The sequence below is a fragment of the Salvia hispanica genome, chromosome 1, assembly GCF_023119035.1.
Source record: "Salvia hispanica cultivar TCC Black 2014 chromosome 1, UniMelb_Shisp_WGS_1.0, whole genome shotgun sequence".
Classification (NCBI taxonomy): domain Eukaryota; kingdom Viridiplantae; phylum Streptophyta; class Magnoliopsida; order Lamiales; family Lamiaceae; genus Salvia; species Salvia hispanica.
This window is the reverse complement of record NC_062965.1, coordinates 23,427,472-23,446,640: the sequence shown is the minus strand read 5'-3', so window position 1 is coordinate 23,446,640 and position 19,169 is coordinate 23,427,472. Positions and strand designations below refer to the sequence as shown.

General features: G+C 38.9%; 1 protein-coding gene across 1 annotated transcript; it reads right to left on the bottom strand.

Moving 5' to 3' along the window:
• Positions 1 to 499: 499 nt before the first annotated feature.
• Positions 500 to 2,932, bottom strand: LOC125191058 (receptor like protein 22-like). Its single transcript, XM_048088522.1, has 3 exons — positions 2,686 to 2,932; positions 2,331 to 2,506; positions 500 to 1,645 (listed from the first exon to the last, which is right to left on the bottom strand). The coding sequence occupies exons 1-3, from the start codon at positions 2,930 to 2,932 to the stop codon at positions 500 to 502; spliced, it is 1,569 nt and encodes a 522-aa protein (XP_047944479.1).
• Positions 2,933 to 19,169: the final 16,237 nt, after the last annotated feature.

Genomic DNA, 19,169 nt, shown 5'->3' with positions numbered 1-19,169 from the left:
GGAATTTCCTGAAATAGAATAATAAGTCAACTACGAGGGAACAGAGGAAGTACTGTGTTCTATGCCTATCTTGCAATCTTTTGCAAGTGAACCACAAATTTATGTAGTACTGTGATCTATGCCTATCTTGCAATCTTTTGCAAGTGAACCACAATTTTATGTATAAGCTGTCAGATAAGAGATTTGGCTATTGCACAGCGAGGATACAAAAAGTATGATAGAAAAGTACACCCTCTGGATTTAAATAAAAACGTATGAAATTTAAAAAACACAAGAGAATACACAAACTTGAAGAAAATGTTAATACCTTTGTGAATAATTGTTTGGACTTCATGAGTTCTTACTGCATAATTACTTCAAGAAGTAGACACATAAATATGCAAGAACATATTAAATATAAACAGATCACTAATACCGAACAATACAAACATTGGATAACTAAAACAAAAACATTCATACTTTTTATTTTCGTCTGCTAACAAGCTAGATCGCCTTATCCTTACTGCTGTCTATCTCTTTTCTTCCGGCGCTGGAAACACTCAAAGATCTTCTCAAAAACATCGTTAACTTTCTCAAAGTATTTATACCTGAAACTTGGGCAGAATAAAAGCAGCCAGGAAAAGATTCCTATGCTCAACACATATCCAGCAGCAGCAAACACATAGCCCCACACAATCTCCCTATCCGATTCCACTTCCACATGAGGCTCTGATGGTTTTCCATTACTCCTTTCACATTTTCTCGTCAATGGTAATCCACACAATCCTACATTTCCTACATATGATTCGTTATCAAATGTGGAAAGCTGAGTAGACTGCATCGAAAGGTTTAACTTCGCAAGAAATGTCAACCTTGCCAATTCATTCGGAATTTCTCCATCCAGTTTGTTTGAAGACAACGACTCGAGTTGCTTCATACCTCCAATAGAAGATGGTATACGTCCTATGAGGGTATTGCGAGACAAATTCAAGTATCTAAGCGAGTTAAGATTCCCTATAGAAGGTGGAATGGTCCCGGAGAATCTATTGGAGGACATATCGATACTTGTAAATGTAGTCAGCAGTCGCCCAAATAACTGTTCCAAGCCCTTCACTGTGATCTTCATCTCCATGAATCTCAGTAACAAATGTGCTTCATCATCGGACATGTATTCCTTGGCATCAATCATACCACGAAAGTTTTTGAAATATCTATCAGGTAGAGAGCCAACAAATGCACTATATGAGACATCCAATACTTGCAACTTTGGGAAAGGCTGCTCAGTTTTTGAAGGCACGGACATCGTACCATTGAAGTTATTTGACTTTAAGACGAGGACGCGGAGTTTGGGGAGTGTTTCCATCCAAAAGGGAAATGCACCTTGTATTTTATTTTTACCAATGTCCACCATAAGCAAATCTTTGCAGTTGCCCAATGTTTGGGGAAGTGTTCCTTCCAATTTGTTTCCATTTAGATTGATTAACTCAAGACTGCAATTCTTTGGGAATATTGATGGTATGATGCCAGAAAGTTTATTTGCATTCAAATTGAAGATAGACGCAGATGTGCCCAATTTTCCTAGACAATATGGAAGTGCTCCTTCCAAATTATTGTACGATAAATCGAGGAATTGGAGGGATCTCAAGTTGCAAAGGGTTGGTGGAATCTGTTGGGAAATAAACACAAGCAATCACGAATATAAAGGAGAATGAACACAAGAAATTGTTTATCCAGTTCGATACAATGCGTATCTACGTCTGGGGGCGATGCCAAGCCAGGGATTTCACTATATAATTTCAGGATGATTTTACAATGAGGGAGCACCTCTATTTATAAGCAAAATAGAGAGCCCTAATTCTAGTCAAACTATGAAACATATTCCATAAGGAAATATCTTCTATGGAATAAATCTATCACAAGGAAATATACTTCTAGGAAACAAATCCTAAATATGGTAGGAGATTAGGCTCCATAATTAACAATCTCCCACTTGGAGACTAACAACTTCTACGCCACCATATCCTCGTGATCACATCCCTGCATCCGCTTAGCATCGCCTAACCTTCTCTTCAAGTTCCAAGGCCAATTGAAGCTATGCATAGCTTCAATTTCTCCAAGGTCACCACCTTAGTAAATATGTCTGCTAGATTCTCACTTCCAAGTTTATTCTCAAGTTGCAGGATTTTTATCTCCACTAGGTGTCGAATGTAATGATACTTCAACACCACATGCTTTGTCCTAGAATGAAACGCTGGATTCTTTGCCAAGAAAATAGCACTCTGACTATCACTGTAGAGTCTGCTACTCTTGTTCTCCTTCCCAAGTTCATCTAACAAACTCTACAACCACACCATCTCCTTGCTTGCCTCCGTCGCAGCTACATATTCAGCCTCCGTAGTAGACAAAGCAACGGTCTTTTGCAACTTAGAAGTCCATGAAATAATAGTACCACCATAAGTAAATACATACCCGGTTGTGTTTCTTCTCCAATCAAGATAATTGGATGCCAAGTCTGCATCCACATAACCTGCCAGCTCGACATTCTAGACATTGAAACATAAGACTCTTTCTGTAGTACCTCTCAAGTATCTAAGGATCCATTTAACTGATTCCCAATGTTGCTTGCCCGGATCACCCATGAACCGACTCACTACTCCAACTGCTTGTGCAATATCAGACTCGTACACATCATTGCATACATAATACTGCCAATTGCTGAAGCATAAGGAACTTTCTTCATTTCAGCACGTTCTTCCTTTGTACTCGGTGACTCCTTCTTCGACAGTTTGATGTGACTGCCCAAAGGCACACTTACTGTCTTTGAATTATCCATGTTGAATCTTTCCAAAACCTTACCAATGTAAGCAGCTTGCGAAAGATACAATTTTCCTGCCGCCTTGTCACGCTCGATTCTCATGCCCAAAATTTGATTAGCCTCTCCAAGATCTTTCATTGAGAATCATTCAGACAATTGTCTTTTCAACTTATCCATCTCCTTTGGATCACCTCCTGCGATCAACATATCATCAACATATAATAACAGGATAAGATAGCTCTTGTCAAACCTCTTGTAGTAACAACAATGGTCAGCGTAGCATCTTTTATAGCCAATCTCCATCATGAATCCATCAAACTTCTTGTACCACTACTTTGGAGCTTGCTTTAAACTATACAAGCTATTTTTCAACTTGCACACAAGATTTTCCTTTCCTTTTACTACGAATCCCTCAGGGCTGTGTCATGTACAACTCATCCTCCAAATCACCATGAAGAAATGACGTCTTTACATCCATCTGATGTAACAATAGATTTTCTGCAACTACCATACTCAACACTAAACGAATAGTAGTTAGTTTCACAACAGGAGTGAACACATCCGTATAATCAATACCGTATCGTTGCTCAAATTCCTTGACAACCAGCCTAGCCTTGTAGCGCTTGCTACCATCAGCTTCACCTTTGATTCGATAGACCCACTTGCAATGCAATGCCTTTTTTCCTTTTGGAAGTTCCACAAGCTCCCATGTGCCATTCAGGAGAAGAGAGGCAAATTCGTCATCCATGGCAATTTTCCACCTTCGTTTATCAGGGCCTTCTCCTGCCTCTGCATAACACTCAGGTTCACCACCATCAGTAAGTAACAAATAGAAATTAGAGGGCGAGTACCTATCAGGTGCACGTCGCTCTCTAGTCTGTTTAGGCAGCGGAATAATCGGTGGTGGAGTGCTTGGTTCTTCTTCAAGCACCTCTTCAGCATTCTGACTCTCCTTGCTCCCACTCGAGTTTGAGATGTCTAGCTCGACTACTTGGGACTCATAACTGCTGGAACTCGACACCTCCAATCTATCCTTGTATAATACCTGTTCATTGAAAACGACATCTCTACTGCAAATAACCTTATGGTTCTGCTCATCCCAGAGTCTATAACCGAACTCATCGCCTCCATAACCAATGAACGTACACTTAATAGATTTGGCATCCAACTTACTTCTCTCAACAGAACTAACATGAGCATAAGCAACACAACCAAAGATACGTAGGTAAGATAGATTCACCTCTTTTCCTGTCCAAACCTCCTCGGGTATCCGAAACTCCAACGGAACTGATGGACCTCTGTTGATTAGGAACGCAGCTGTGTTGACTGCATCTGCCCAAAAATTCTTTGGCAATCCACTTTTCAACCTCATGCACCTTGCTCGCTCATTCAACGTTCTGTTCATGCGCTCCGCGATTCCATTCTGCTGTGGAGTTCCTTTCATAATCTTCTCCATGCGAATTTCATTCTCTGCGCAAAACTCCTTGAACTCTGCAAGTTCATATTCTCCTCCAGACACTTCACCTTAGCCCGGTTTCAGTTTCAACAAGGGCTTTCCACTTCCTGAAAGTATAAAATGCATCAGATTTACTCTTCAGAAAATAAACCCATACCTTTCGAGTTGAGTCGTCGATGAATGTCATATAATATTCAGAGCCTCCTAGGGACTTCACAGGTGCTGGTCCCCATAGATCACTATGGACCAACTCCAACTTCTGCATCTTCAATTTTCTGTCTTCTCTTGAGAAACTCACCCTTTTCTGTTTCCCAAACACGCAATCCTCGCATAGGCCAACTTCAACTGTTTTCAGGCCCGGCAGTAAACCTTTTGAGCACATTATCTTCATTCCTTTCTCGCTCATGTGGCCAAGACGACAATGCCACAAATCTGCATTATTTGCTTCACTTGCAAGATCAATGCAATCTTTGGAGTTAGTTGTGGTATACAACGTACCCTCCTTCTTACCTCGAGCTACTATCATAGCTCCCTTGGTAATCTTCCAATTGCTGCAGCCAATCGAAATCAAGTTTCTCTGTAATCTAGGAATGTGTCTGACTCCATTCAGTTTTATTACGGATCCATTGGATGTCACTACCTTCACGTTTCCCTTTCCCATGATATCTAAGGGCTCGTCATCAGCCAGATATACTTTCCCTAAATCGCCAGAAACGTAGTTTTTCATTACCTCCACATTGCTGCATAAATGGAACGACGCTCCAGAATCCAATACCCACGATTCCATCAGATTACTCACACTTAGGGGACCAACGCCTCGCCATCGTCATCTGACATGGTAGCGTTTGATGTATTCTTCTCTTTCTTATCCTTATTCTTATATTTCTTCGGTGCTTCACACTGATTTCTAAAGTGCCCAAACTCATCATAATTCCAACATTTAACTCGATCCAAATCCTTCTTGGATTGGCTCCTTCCTCTGGATTTTGATCTTCCACGATTTTGCCTTCCTTTCGATCTGCCTCTCTGTTCTGTACTCAATACTGAACCAGAAGTAGAAGATCCTGATTCTTTCCGGCGAACTTCCTCACCAATCATCAGATCTCTTACTCTGTCAACTGTCAGGTTTGTCTCTGCAGCAGTAACTGCTGTCACTGTGCCAGCCCAACTCTCAGGCAGGGACGATAGCAAAATTAGGGCACGAATTTCATCAGCGAATTTAATATCAACAGAGTTCAGTTGCGAAGTAATCATGTTGAACTCGTTGAGATGTTGTTGCACCTCCTTTCCCTCTTGCATTCTAAAATTAAACAATCGTCTAATCAGATGTACCTTGTTTGCCGTTGATGGTTTCTGATACATATCCTCCAAGATCTTCATCATCTCCTTCGTCGACTTTGCTTCAGTGGTGTGATAAGCTACCTCCTTGGACAACGATAGCCTAATCGCGCTCATCGCTTTTCTGTCCAGCAGCTCCCACTCCTCCGGTTCCATCTTTTCGGGTTTGGCTTTTAAAGGTTTCCACAGATCTTTACCGTATAGGTAATCCTCAATCTGCATCTTCCAAAATCCGAAATCAGATCCGTCGAACTTCTCTACAGCAATCTTCCCATCGATCCCCATCGTGATTTCTGCCTCTTAAACCCTAGGCTCTAGATACCAGTTGTTGGGCAATAAACGCAGGCAATCACGAATATAAAGGAGAATGAACACAAGAAATTGTTTACCCAGTTCGATACAATGGGTATCTACGTCTGGGGGCGATGCCAAGCCAAAGATTTCACTATATAATTTCAAGATGATTTTACAATGAGGGAACACCTCTATTTATAAGCAAAATAGAGAGTCCTAATTCTAGTCAAACTAGGAACATATTCCATAAGGAAATATTTCCTATGGAATAAATCTATCACAAGGAAATATACTTCTAGGAAACAAATCCTAAATATGGTAGGAGATTAGGCTCCATAATTAACAAAATCCTTCCAGTTAAGTTGCTGGAACAGATTGCTAAATAAAGTAGTTTTGATTGATTCAGAAAGGTGGATGGTATTGGACCTCAAAATTTATTTGTTCGTGTCAATTTAAATTTTAATCGAAATATATGAAACAAATGCATTAAAACAGAGAATGATCTACCGTTGCCATAGATTAATGCATCATTATAATCAACATGCACTCTCTCACTATCACTCTAATTGGAACATTTCTAATTCCAACACATAAGATTTTATGTAGTGTTGTTTTGTAAGTAGAGTAAAGTGGATAAAGTAAGAAAGAGAGAGAAAGCAAAAATAGTAGTTTCTATATTTAGAAATGTATATTTTAGAATGAGACATCTTTAAAAAAAAGGATAATGTGAAAAGGAATGGAGGAAGTAATACTATACTATATGATAAATAATTATAAACACGTATTATGGTAATTGCACAAAAAGACTTAGGCAAATCATTTTTTATTAATCTAAAATGATCATTTTTTATTAATCTAAAATGATATATCATATGGAGTATATGTTGTACTCCCTCCGTTTCATAATAATAAAGTTATTTTGCCATTTTGGTACGTTCCACAATAATAGAGTCATTTCCTTTTTTATTAAAAGTAAACACATTTTTCCACACCTACTTTACTCTCTATTATTTTTATTCTCTCTTTATCTCTCTACCTTTTTCATTTTCCACTTTACTCCCCCTTTATTTAACTCACCTAACACAAATTTTCTTAATCTCGATGCCGAAAAGAAACGTCTCCATTTCTCCATTTCTGTGCAACGAAGGGAGTAGCATCTAAGATGGAAAAAAGCAGCATTAATTATCTAATTAACTTTGTTAATGAAATGGGAAGAATTTACAGTATGAAAGGAAATAGAAAATCATACCGCTAAAATTATTGTAGCTAAGAAACACATTTGAGATGGTTGTGTTACCAATTCCTGTTGGCAATGATCCACCGAGTCGGTTGTTAGCCATTTCGAATTGAAATAAATTATTGAGAAGAAAAATTCCATTTGGAATATGACCTGTGAAATTATGAATCACCACACAAATTTAGTTAACGGTCGAGGTATTATGTTGCGTACTAGCAGTACTAAGTAGTCAAGGATTAATAATAAAAACACGTACGAACAAAATTTTATTACACACGACAATGGTGTAAGAAACACCAATAATGATGGTGTACAACACCATCACAATATTATAACTTTTGAGAACACCCCTCACAAGACACCCGAAGACACACTTCGCACACTAAATCTCGTATCGTGCACTCACTCTTTTTGTGTACATTTAGTTACAAAGGCCTAGTGCCTATTTATAAGTAATCTAAGTCGGTTAGTAACCGACATTGCAATGCTAGAGAATTCTAGCTACATTCTCCTATTCTTAATCAATATAATAATGCTAATACATTAATATCTATAGCCTAAGTCGGTTAGTGTGGAGGAGCTAGGCAATTCTAGCTAATTTCTTCATCAATTAATTGGAGCTATAAGTCGGTGGAGACTTTTATATTTAATATATTTCTCTTACTAATAGCAGTTGTATTTTTATGTTTTTCTACAAAACAACAATAATATAGAGCTACTGCAAAAATTTGATAAGACATAAACTTAAAAAGAATTTGAATTAGTATAAATGATTGAAGATATTCTAACAAAGAGATGCTATTCTCAAGTGCATTAAACTAATTGTTCAAATTGTTTAGGCGACAAGATAGAAATAATCTACATCAACAATATTTGGATCCTCCCACCCAAAATCTGCAGTCAAAACTCAAAACAATAGAACTGAAGATAAATGCTCAATTCTCTCCAAGTTTAGAGTTCTTCTTCTCCAATTCTCAATCAACACAAGGTATGAATCCTAACTAAATCTCTGAGTTTTGTTTCACTTCTTTCATGGATTTGGGCATGTTTTGGATGAATTGTTCGGTGAAAACTCTTATTTTACGATGGGGGATGATTGTGTATACTTATTTTGGATTTCCATGGTGATATTGTGTTTTGGTGATAGTTTGAAGTTTTGTGAATAGTGATTCCTTCTTGTTTATACTTGTTCATATGTTGCAATCATGTTCATAATATTGTAAGGCTATTATTATTTCCATGAATTGCAATACTTGAGTATCCTATAGAGATTGTTGAAATGTATTGATTTATTGTTGATACGTCTCTGCATGGGGGATGAATTCACGTTGGGGGATGGATTTTTGTTTCCTAGTTTGGATGTTTATGTTCTACATGTTTCCATGCTACCATCTAGGAAGTTTTGAACACCTAGCTTGCACTTATATGTTGATTCTTTGGTATTGCTTATAAGAGTGCAAGTTTGGGGAAACCTTTGATTTCCCATTGTTGGTATACTTTTTAAGTATTGTGCTATTCTTTTGTAGGAAAATGGGATCAAAGGGAAAGCCCAAAAATGTGAAGAACTATGGCATTAGCCTTGCCTCGGACGAGCAAAAGGCCATGTGGAAGAAGTTGTCGGCGCGAAAGACGGCGCCCTCGAGGTACCCTCACGATTTCCCTCTTCAAACTTTGGGATCGCGGAGGACTTCTGGGCGTTGTGTTACGTAGGTGACGGGAACGGCCTTCGATACATGTTCGAAAGGAAGTGGTCGTCTTTTAGGAAGTATACTCTTGAGTTCCTAAGCTCGTTGAAGGTCACCAAGGACCGCCGGCAAAACATCCCTCTTAGCATCGATTTCCGCCTAGGCAACCGATGGCACTCGCTCACCATGGAGGATTTTTGCGAATCTTCCATTGCTTCGACCCCAACCCCGAGACCGATAATGATTATGACTTTGACGAGGTTTGGGGTGCGATGACGAATGAGCACGAGCACGCCGCGGGTTTTGAGGTACCTCCAGCGAGCTATGACCCAACTTATGTTTGCTAGGGTCGATGGGGGAAGTGTCTCCCAAACGGAGTTGAATGTATATGGTGCCTCCTCAACAAGAAGAGATTCGACTATGGAACCCTTTTTACTATCTATGTGGACCGGATCACGAAGAAGGATGGCGGCATTATATGTTGTGGGGGTTTGATCATGGCGATCGCCGAGCACTTGGAGGATTCTTTTGTCGGTTTGACGGAAGATGGAGGGGAGCGCTTTATCACCTATGAGATGCTCTTTTCGGTGGGGCTATTGAAGACCGACTATTGGGGTCAAGGATTTTTCCTACAAGTAGTGGGGGATCACTTCCCCGTTCCCATCCCGCAGTTAACTAAGGTCAATGTTTGGGCCAACCAAGTCAATTGGAAGCTCAACACCCCAGCGCACCGAAGAGTCATTGAGGCTAACCCCATCAACGGGGAGTTTAGGAAGAGGAATATCCCGGCTCGCATCCCCATCTTTGAGGCCGATGATGACTCTGCCTTCGATGCTATCGACCACTACACTGAAGAAGGGGAGCACTCGCACGCCCAAGAAATTCAAGTGCCACCGCCACCGCCGCCCCAACGTCGAAAAGAAGAAGAAGAAGAGGAGGAAGTAGAGGGACATCGCCGCCGGACTAGAGCAAACCGCCGCCGCGGAAGGCCGAACCCCGATGAGGAGTTTCAAGCAAACACCTCCGCCCAACTAGGAGATATCTACTCCTACATGCAAAATGTATCCAACACTTGGGACACCCGTTGGGCGGAGCAACAAAGGGAAAACGCCTACAACCGCCAAGGATGGACGACTCAAGGCGATTGGCGCACGGCGGAACAACAATTTTGGAAGCAACAAAGGCTAGAAGACGTGCATCGCCGTCGTGAGATTGAAGAGCTCCATAGGATGGCCACCGAGGCTCGACAGGAGCGCCAAACGATGAGTGGCGATATCGCCTATCTTATTGGTGCATTCGACGACCTCAACGCCCGTTTCCCTCCTCCTCCTCAAGATTGAAGAAGTCAAGCTCAATGACTTTAAATGAGCATTTGTACCATGTTTTTGGATACTTTAAGACAATTTCTTTTTATGTTCTTGACAATTTTTGCTTTAAGTTTAAGTATTTTTAGTTTTGATTTCATTTTTGTGTGTTGAAAATTTTTCGTAGATTCTGACTTCTTCGCGGCGACCGCCGCATGTGCTGCGGCGGCCCGCCACCTGCTCGCTGGAACAATTTGACAATGTGCGGCGACCGCCGAACAGGCCGCGGCGGTCCGCCACCTGAGCACAGTCTCCAGTGTGATTTTTCGAATTTTCGCCCCGTCCAACCTCTACGCGAAATTTTTCAAGGTATGTTTTCTTTTTGGTAATTCACTCACGTCCCGACCGACTCTACAAACTTATTTTACACTTTCTTGTAAATAAGTTTTGGGGGATGAAGTGGTGGACCGTGAGTTTAGGTTTTTAGTTTGTTTTTGATGTTGTTTTTCAAAAATCCCATAGGTGAATTTTGTTTTCTAAAATGTTTTCTTGAATCCATGTCATGAACTTAACATGAAGAACTTAGAAACACGCATGCTTAGTGACATACTTGGATTTTGCTTGGTTTTAGAGAGTAATCTTGCATGGTTTTTATCACATTTCGTCTATTATCGGATATGATTATGATTACTTCTCTATTATTTTGGTATTTGACCATTTTGTTAAGAATGTGTAGAAAAAGGTACAAAATATGTGGATGTGCAGCAGCCTTGGTTTGAGACAATATTAAATGGAGATTTTGAAGTCCAATCAGCCCCTAATGTATATCAATCTCTTCGTCTTCGAAAGAGCTTCGCGTGGGTATCTTGCACGCCTCAATCGGAGTTCCGTAGAAGAAGTTATGACCGTTTTACGAACACTGCGCTGTCCAGAAAATTACACGCGGCCGGGTGAATTAACCACCCGGCCGGGTACTGTGTTTTTGCGCTGAAAAGGTCAGAAAATGGTCGAAAATCATCACCCGGCCGGGTGAATTTTACTCTTTATAATTCTACCCGGCCGGGTACGTTATTTTGGCGTATTTTCTTGCCAAAAACGCGATTTTTGATGGGGGATTAATAGGAAGAACGCCTAGGGTTCAGGCATTCAACATTCCACCGCCTACCACACATTCCACACTTCCCCAAGAACACTTTGAAGAGAGATTTGAAGATTGAAGACTACAAATCGAGAGATTGGAGTCTCTAATCCATAGAATCGTTCCACAGGAGTATTTATTTGCTTTCTTTGATGTATTTGATTGAATCCATTGTTTTGGTTTTCATGAAGAACATGAGTAGCTAATTTTATTGTGGAGTTTTGGTGAAGACTACAATGGATGTTTGTGATTAATTCAAGGACTTCTTTGATTGCTTAGCTCTTGTGATTCCTTTGTTCATTCTTGTGCCTTTTCAATTCAATTGCTTAGCTACCAATTGAGTTTGTTTACCTTTATAGTTGTAATCGAGAGATACCTATCTAGGTTTGATAAAAGAGTGAGCATCACTTTGATAATCTACACTCGAGAGAGGGGAACCTTAGTGAGGGCTTGGGTCTTTTGTTCTATGGAGTTAATCTAAACATATTAGAAGGAGACTTCAATATTAAGGGTTAATCAACGGGGTGAGTACACTCGCGAGGGGGCTCAACCTAGACTAGCGACTTTCCTAGTAATCCTAGAGACATAAAATGGGTAATCGAAGTTGTTGAATCAATCACAATACAATTCCATTGTAGTTGGATCCAAAACTCTACTCTCCTCTTTGTGGTACCTTTTCACTTGTGTTTATTTCCTCTTGTTACTTTTAATTTCTTTTCATTGTTATATGTTTATAGTAGTGTTAGAACAAAACCATTTCTCTTGGATTGTCTAGATAGTAATCGAAATTTGTTCGTGGTACTTGAGTTGATACAATCTTGTCTCTGTGGGATACGATACTCTTGCTTACTAATTGCTACACTAGCCCCGTACACTTGCGGGTATTATTTGTGTTAAAATAAGTTGAGTCACTTAGGGACACACTTTAGACTGAGTTGCCAATGATAATACATTCCATCTATGTTTAAGTGTGGATTAACATTTTGATTTGATGGTTTGGTTAAAAGGTGCATAATTAGTGAATTGCTTGTTCGCCTTAAATCATGCTTTATACCTTGTGAGAATTTGAGCCTTTATTTCATTCTTGTGTGATTTATCTGCATTCATGTATTTGTTTCTAGAACTTGCTCCTAGTCTTGCCTAAGTTTACATAGTGTTTAAGTTGATTTAGGAGGATGATTGGCCATCTTTTCTTAGCCTACTTTTATCCAAAAGTTTTGACCCTCTCAAATTTTGAATATTTTTCCCTTGGAGCCAATTTTGAGCCTTTAAGCCTTTTTTTTGGAAGCCAAAATAATGGGGACAATTCCTTGGGTTAGTTAGTTTTTACTATCTTATTTTGTAAAGGAATTGGAGAGATAAGGTGAAAGTATAAAAAGTAGTATGCTTAATTGTAAAGAAAAGTACAAGTTGTGAAATAGAAAAATTCCAAGTATGTGCTTGATCTTAGAAAAGAAAGGAAAGGATGTGTAAGAAAGAAAAAGAAAACGGAAAAAAAGGTGTGAAAGGTTGTGAAAGGAAAAAAATATATAATCAAAGGATTGGAAAGTGAGTTAAAGGAGAAAATAAAGTGTTAGAAGTGTCTTGGATTTTAGAAAAGTGGAGTTACTCTAACTGTACTTGGGATATTTTTTTTTAGTCACTTTTTAGCCAAATATTCCTCACCTACCAAAAGAGCCTACATTACAACCAAAGATAAAGACCTTTCGGACTTTTGATGCTTAATTACATCTAGTAGATGAGGGATTAGACTTTGAGCAAGCCTATGGTAAACTTTGCATGATGCATGATTTGAGTGTTTATATACACATTACCTTCATACACTTCGAAAGTGAGAGAACACTTCCCATCTTTGGAAGTTTGCCACATGCGAGGGTTTGAATTCAAGGTGTTCCACAAGTTAGTAATGAAAGTGCACTAATAAGCCTTGCTTGAATTGATTACGTTAATACATGCTTAATCTGTTCTTTCATCTTTTGAGGCAATTATGACGTCTAGTCCTTGTGCAATCCGTGCGCCTATTCGTGTGTCTTTATTGTTTTGTTCGAGGACAAACAAAAATGTAAGTTTGGGAGAGTTGATACGCTTGGATTTTGCACTATTTTAAGGCCATTATTTGGTCCGTTTTTTATGTCAAAGTCACTCTACACGTCCATTATTTGCATATTTTGTCTATTTTGGTATTTTGATGTGTTTTGTGAGAAACGTGCATAATGGAGCCGAAAAAGGGAGCCAAAACGCAAATTCTGGAAATCTAGAGTCAGACGGCGACCGGCGACCGCCGCGGATGTGTGCGGCGACCGCCGGCACCCGGCGGGCAGATCAATGCAGCGGTCCGCCTCGGAAAAATACGCTTGGAAGAGAAAGTCTCGTCCGGCGACAGCCGGAAGTCGTGCGGCGGTCCGCCGCCGAGGGAACAGACTCTCTGGAGTCCGACGCGGCGACCGCCGGCCAAGGTGCGGCGGCCCGCCGGAGAAAGACGGCGAATCCGAGATGCCCTAGATTTGCTCCAAGATTTACCATATTTTGGAGATCTTTTCCTTCTACAACAAGGATTGTTTTTTCTCTATAAATAAGACCTCAAGCTTCATCAAAAGAGAGAGCTTCTACTTGCAAAATAATTCATAGAGATCAAGAGCTAGAGTACTTCACTTGTGCAAGGAGTTGGAGAAGGATTTCAAGAACATCAAGAACGACAAGGATTCAACCTACGGGTTTTATTTGCTCTATTTTATGTTCAAATTTTCTTCCCTTCAATCTACGTGTTTAGCTTATTTCGTCATGTGTAACTAAACTCATAGGATTCTAGGGATATGTTAGTAACGACTTTGGTTATACAATTCCTTTTTCTATTTATTATTCGTTTTGTTTATACTTTGTTTCTTACCTAAGTAGTTCTGATGCTGCATGATTGAGTGACACAATCATGTATGATTTAATATAGCTTGCTTCATAACTGTGACAAAGTTCTAGCGAGTTAGATTCACTCAGTAGACGCTACAGTTAGCTTCCCTTAAAACGGCACTGTTAATTGAGAGTGAGGACTTTTCAAGGGTCTTAGGAGCTTTTTGGTGTTACGTGTTAGGATTGACAACCCTAATTTTGTAATCAACGTTTGTATCGCATGAGCATAAGCTAGGTGACTCGTCCTATCAAAGTATAAACTGTGCTAGGGTATTGTAGTTGGAATTTGTATAACCATAACTGTGAACGCACATCCCTGGGATTCCCTTATCTCTATCGCTTATCTCCGTGTTTTATTTGCATTTAGTTGTTATATGCTTTTTATTGTTTCTAGTTTTCAAAAGTTTTTCAAAACCTACTTGTTTTTCCAGATAGTAATTGAGTCTTAGTAGAGGATAGACACTTTGTGTTTGCCTTCCCCGTGTTCGATATTTGGTAGTGACCTTTGGCTATACTATATATACTCTGTATACTTGCAGGTTTATTTAGTGCTGAGTGAGCTCGGGGTTTATTGAGTGCCTTCCCCGTGTTCGATATCCATAAAACTAGTTTTGTCAAGCCATCACTGAGTGAGCTCAGGGTTTTATTTAAAATGCCCGAGAACACTAAAATCCTTTCTCTGTAAAAACTGTGATCGCGCGCGATCTATTTTCCTGGAACAATTATCATATCTGAATCTTTTCCTGGTGCCGGGAATGTGGCCACATTCCACGGTCACAATGACCGGCCAACTCGAAAGATGACGAACGATCCCTGGTGTATACTAGCCTGAGTATGGGCTCACCCCAGACTCAAACCCGAATTTGATTAAAACTGGTCTAGTAGGGTTAATCCCCTCTCTAGACAAACAGATAGGCAATGCTCAAAACAAAACATGACAAGACAAAATATACCGCGAACTTAAATACTTCAAAGATATTTTCTTTATTTAAAAGAAAGCCTACCTCGTTCGCTTAAGTTCCCTAACTTGAGATTTCTTACTCCAACCTCAACTTGCTCGCAGAGATAGCCTTTTTGCAAACAATATAATATGCTAAGTTAGCCTGTAAAATCAAGTAACTGAAAAGAATGCATGCATTCTACGTGGGTGTTTATTTTATCTTTCGCTCCTTAATCAATTATTCGGAAAGGAAAATTAGGTTGTGGTGGTTCTAGAACGTCGTCTTAAGCTCCTTTTCAAATTTTGGCGCCCTCCTTCCGTACGTAACACCTTCAACACATATTTTAGCCCAACAAATTAAATTCTGACAGCCCACATTTTTAATTTACCTGCAGTCCAAGGATTTAATTTATTTGGCCCAACACTTAATTAAAATCCCAGCCCACCTTATTTCTCCCATCTTAACATTTGAGCCCAAAGTAAAAAAAAAAAAAAGAAAGAAAGAGGCCCAACTTAAAAGTCAAGCCCACAATTTCCCGTCGCCATCTCCGATTCACTTACTCTCTCCACAAATCGTCGCCTTCTCCGAATCTCACCCACACACCACCGCCATTCTCCATCACCAAAACAGCCCCGTCTCGGCTGTCCGAAGTCAGCCGCTGCTGCTGTACCGATCAGCCTCCGTCGCTGTCCATCGTGGAGTCACCGCAGCCGAACAGCAACGCCGAGTAGGCGCCTCGCTGTTGTTGCTCTGCCACTCACTGTCCGGCAGCCTCCGAAACAACTCCGAACAGCCCCAAACACCCCGAAAGATAAGTTCTTTTACAAAGCTGTGTTCTTTCGTTTTCAGTTTTCAATTGGGTTGTTCGATTCATTGTTGATTGATCAGTGATGTTCAATTGATGTTTATGTGTGTTGTTGACTGAGTTACTTGTGGGAGTTGTGTATGATAATATGCTGTATACGATGCTAAAAGTTCTTGATTCGGAGATGGGAAAGAATGTAAACTTGGTTGTGGATCAATGACGGATGGAGGTGGGGTCGCGCGCGGGGTCGCCCGACCCCACTACTGCAATTCTCTATTATATTCGGGTTTTCAATCAACCGTCGACCCCATCGTACAATCTTCTGCCCCAAAAACGACACTCTTTCTCTTTGAAATATTTCATACAAATTGTACATTTGATCGTTGGTTTGTGATTTTTGTAAATGAGAATAGTAATATATATTCACATGTCTCTCAAGAATCATCTATGGTGTCTGTGTTGGTTATTCACGAATAGATTTGTATGTTATAGCGTGAGAAAGATTGAGAGAGTATTGGTGGCTTGATCTCCTTTCTTCTCCATATCCATCAAATGCTCTTAATTTTAGAACTATCGTGCATGTCATCTTTTATGTATTTGATTTGTATTTCTTTTTAATTTTACTTTGTGAATCATTGAATGGCTAGCAGTAATATAGCATTATATGTTTTGTTTTTAAATAATTTTATTGTGAATCATTTTTTCAAGGAACATTAGCTAATGAAGTATACTCTGTATGTACAAGTGGAGATCATAAAATTTCACAAATGGTCAAACTATACATTCACCAATTAATATTACAAAAAGTTGTCACAAATTATCTCATTTATGCACTAAACAACTTAGAGTATTAATTCTTGTATGAAAAATTATTAAAATAATCTTTTTTCTTTGACGATTTTACATCGACAACATCAAGTAGGAAAGAAAGTTGATTTTAGTGATCCCATGTGCCAAGTGGAAGGGTCATCGCTCAACACATAAAATTAATATAGTGTTTATTGCTCATTTGTCCGACCCCATATTAAATATTATCTGGATCCGTCATTGTTGTGGATGAACTCCTTGGTTTGGCAGATTGTTTCTGTCGAGAGACATTCGTGTATGTTGTAACATTGGAAAGGATTGTGGAGATTGAAACATAAATCTTGAAATGAATGACCTACTTTGGAGTTGAATTGAGGATTAGGCAACCCCTTGAATCTCTCTATTTCGTGACTTGCAGTGATAGGAAAAAGAATGGAAACCAACAGCTCTTCTACTCCCTTTTCTCTCTCGGCTCTCTCTCTGAATTTGCTTGGAATTTGCAAATGTGAAGTGACTACCGTGATATTTGAGGGTGTAGGATCGTGTGAGTTAATTGAGATTAATTCGCAATTAATTGGTGATTTAAGGGTAATTAGTGGCTGCACTTAAATTCTATGATTAATCCTCATGATTAGGATTTATTTGGTGTTTTAATTGCAGGTAACGGCTCTGCAGAGTAACGGCTGGGAATGGAGTGGAGCTACACTGATTTCTGAAGCAGATTCCCGCTGGGGAAATCGGCCATGAAGGGAAGAAAAAATAAAGATTGGGCTTCAAAGATCTCCCACTTATATTTAATTTGATTAGGCTCATTTAGTTGGGAGCCCAACTTGTACATTTTATTTATTTGATTTAATTCATAGGCCCAAAGCCAATTTTGTAATATAACATTGGACTCTATTACAAAGCCCAATTATTTACTTTAGTTTTCACATCTCTTTTATCACCTAAAGCACGGAAAACTTTAATTAATTTTGTCGTCCTGTTTCCAACAAGATTAAAATCGGCCAACATAACAATTAATATTTAGTATTGCTCTAAATATTAATTCTTCCAAAATCGATCCTTGATTTTAACCACGCAAGAAATTAAATATTATATTTGTTTGTTTTCTTCAGAAATTCCGTCTTAAAACACCATCTAGAAAAAAATTTATTATCCGAAAATCGCGGGTGTTACACTTTGGAGAGATATTACTATCCCCAGAGATATTGGTCTTCCAAATAAAATAAAAATATAATTCACATGTTAACGTGACTCGGAACCAAAAACCTCTAGCCACTGACTGCAAGTAAAACGAGTAACATGTCATTTCTCATACATAACATATAGTTTGGGTCTAAATAGATTTAGCTTCATTATGCATTTTCCATTAATGGGACGAGAAAATATTTGGCTTTATTTGATTTAGCTTTAGTATGCAATCGACATTCCTTGTACAAAAGGGCATCTTCTGGGCTTCTTGTTTGAGCTTACAATAATTATGTATAATAATATTATTATACATAATTATGTATAATAATATGGAGAATTATAAGTTCAATTCTCATGGATTATAAGTGCAATAATCAATTTAATTGATTTGTATTGGTATAAAAGTTGAAAAATTATTTCGCCAATTAAAACCACAAAAAAAAAATCCTTCATAAAAGTTGAAAAATTATGTGTAATATTTCATTTGCAAGTGCGAAAGCTGGCCAATTTTCTTTCTACTACCTCTCTACCCCATCAAACACCAAGATTCCCTCATTTTCAAGTGGGGCAACACAAGGTTGGAAATTTCACACTTTGCAGTTGACTTGACTTTGAAAAATATGTTATTGGAGAAGGTTTCAGACATATTTGTTGGAATATATTATTTTAATTTTGAATAAAAGGGCATCTCCTAGTTTGCACAAAAACATCAGCCATGAAAATATAAATGTAATATTGGAATAAATCCAAAAATTGACTCCTTGTATGTAAACAACTTACAGTCATATACTCCCTCCGTCTCACTTTAAGAGTCCCGGTTGAGTTTGGCACGGGTATTAAGAAATATAAAAGAAAGTTGGTGAAAAAAGATAGTGGAATGTGGGTCCTACTTTTATATATTAGTTTTATAATAAAATGTGAGTGAGAAAAGGTGAGTGGAATGTGGGGCCTATTACCAATAATGAAATATTTCAACCGGGACTCCTAAAGTGGGACACCCAAAAGTAGTAAACCGAGACTTCTAAAGTGGGACGGAAGGAGTAACAAATAATACAGCTTGACTATTCCATAAAATAAAATAAAAATGTGATTCACATTAAAGATGTTTTCACACGCCAAACTTTGCCGTGTTTTCACAATTATATTTTTCACATTGAAGTTGTTGTTTTAGTGTTGGAACATATTATTTTAATTTTGAGTAAAAGGGCATCTCCTAGTATGCATATAAATAGGCAAATGAAGCAGAGTAGATAGACAAAAGCATCAGTCATG

What these genes read in the sequence shown, in the direction of transcription:
- LOC125191058 (XM_048088522.1), bottom strand. Translation starts at nt 2,932, where the DNA reads ATGAAAGATCTTGGAGAGGCTAATCAAATTTTGGGCATGAGAATCGAG. An exon ending in TTATGCTTCAGCAATTGGCA is followed by an intron (nt 2,507 to 2,685) that starts GTATTATGTATG and finishes TCGAGCTGGCAG; the next exon opens with GTTATGTGGATGCAGACTTG. An exon ending in CGGAGGCAAGCAAGGAGATG is followed by an intron (nt 1,646 to 2,330) that starts GTGTGGTTGTAG and finishes ATTTCCCAACAG; the next exon opens with ATTCCACCAACCCTTTGCAA.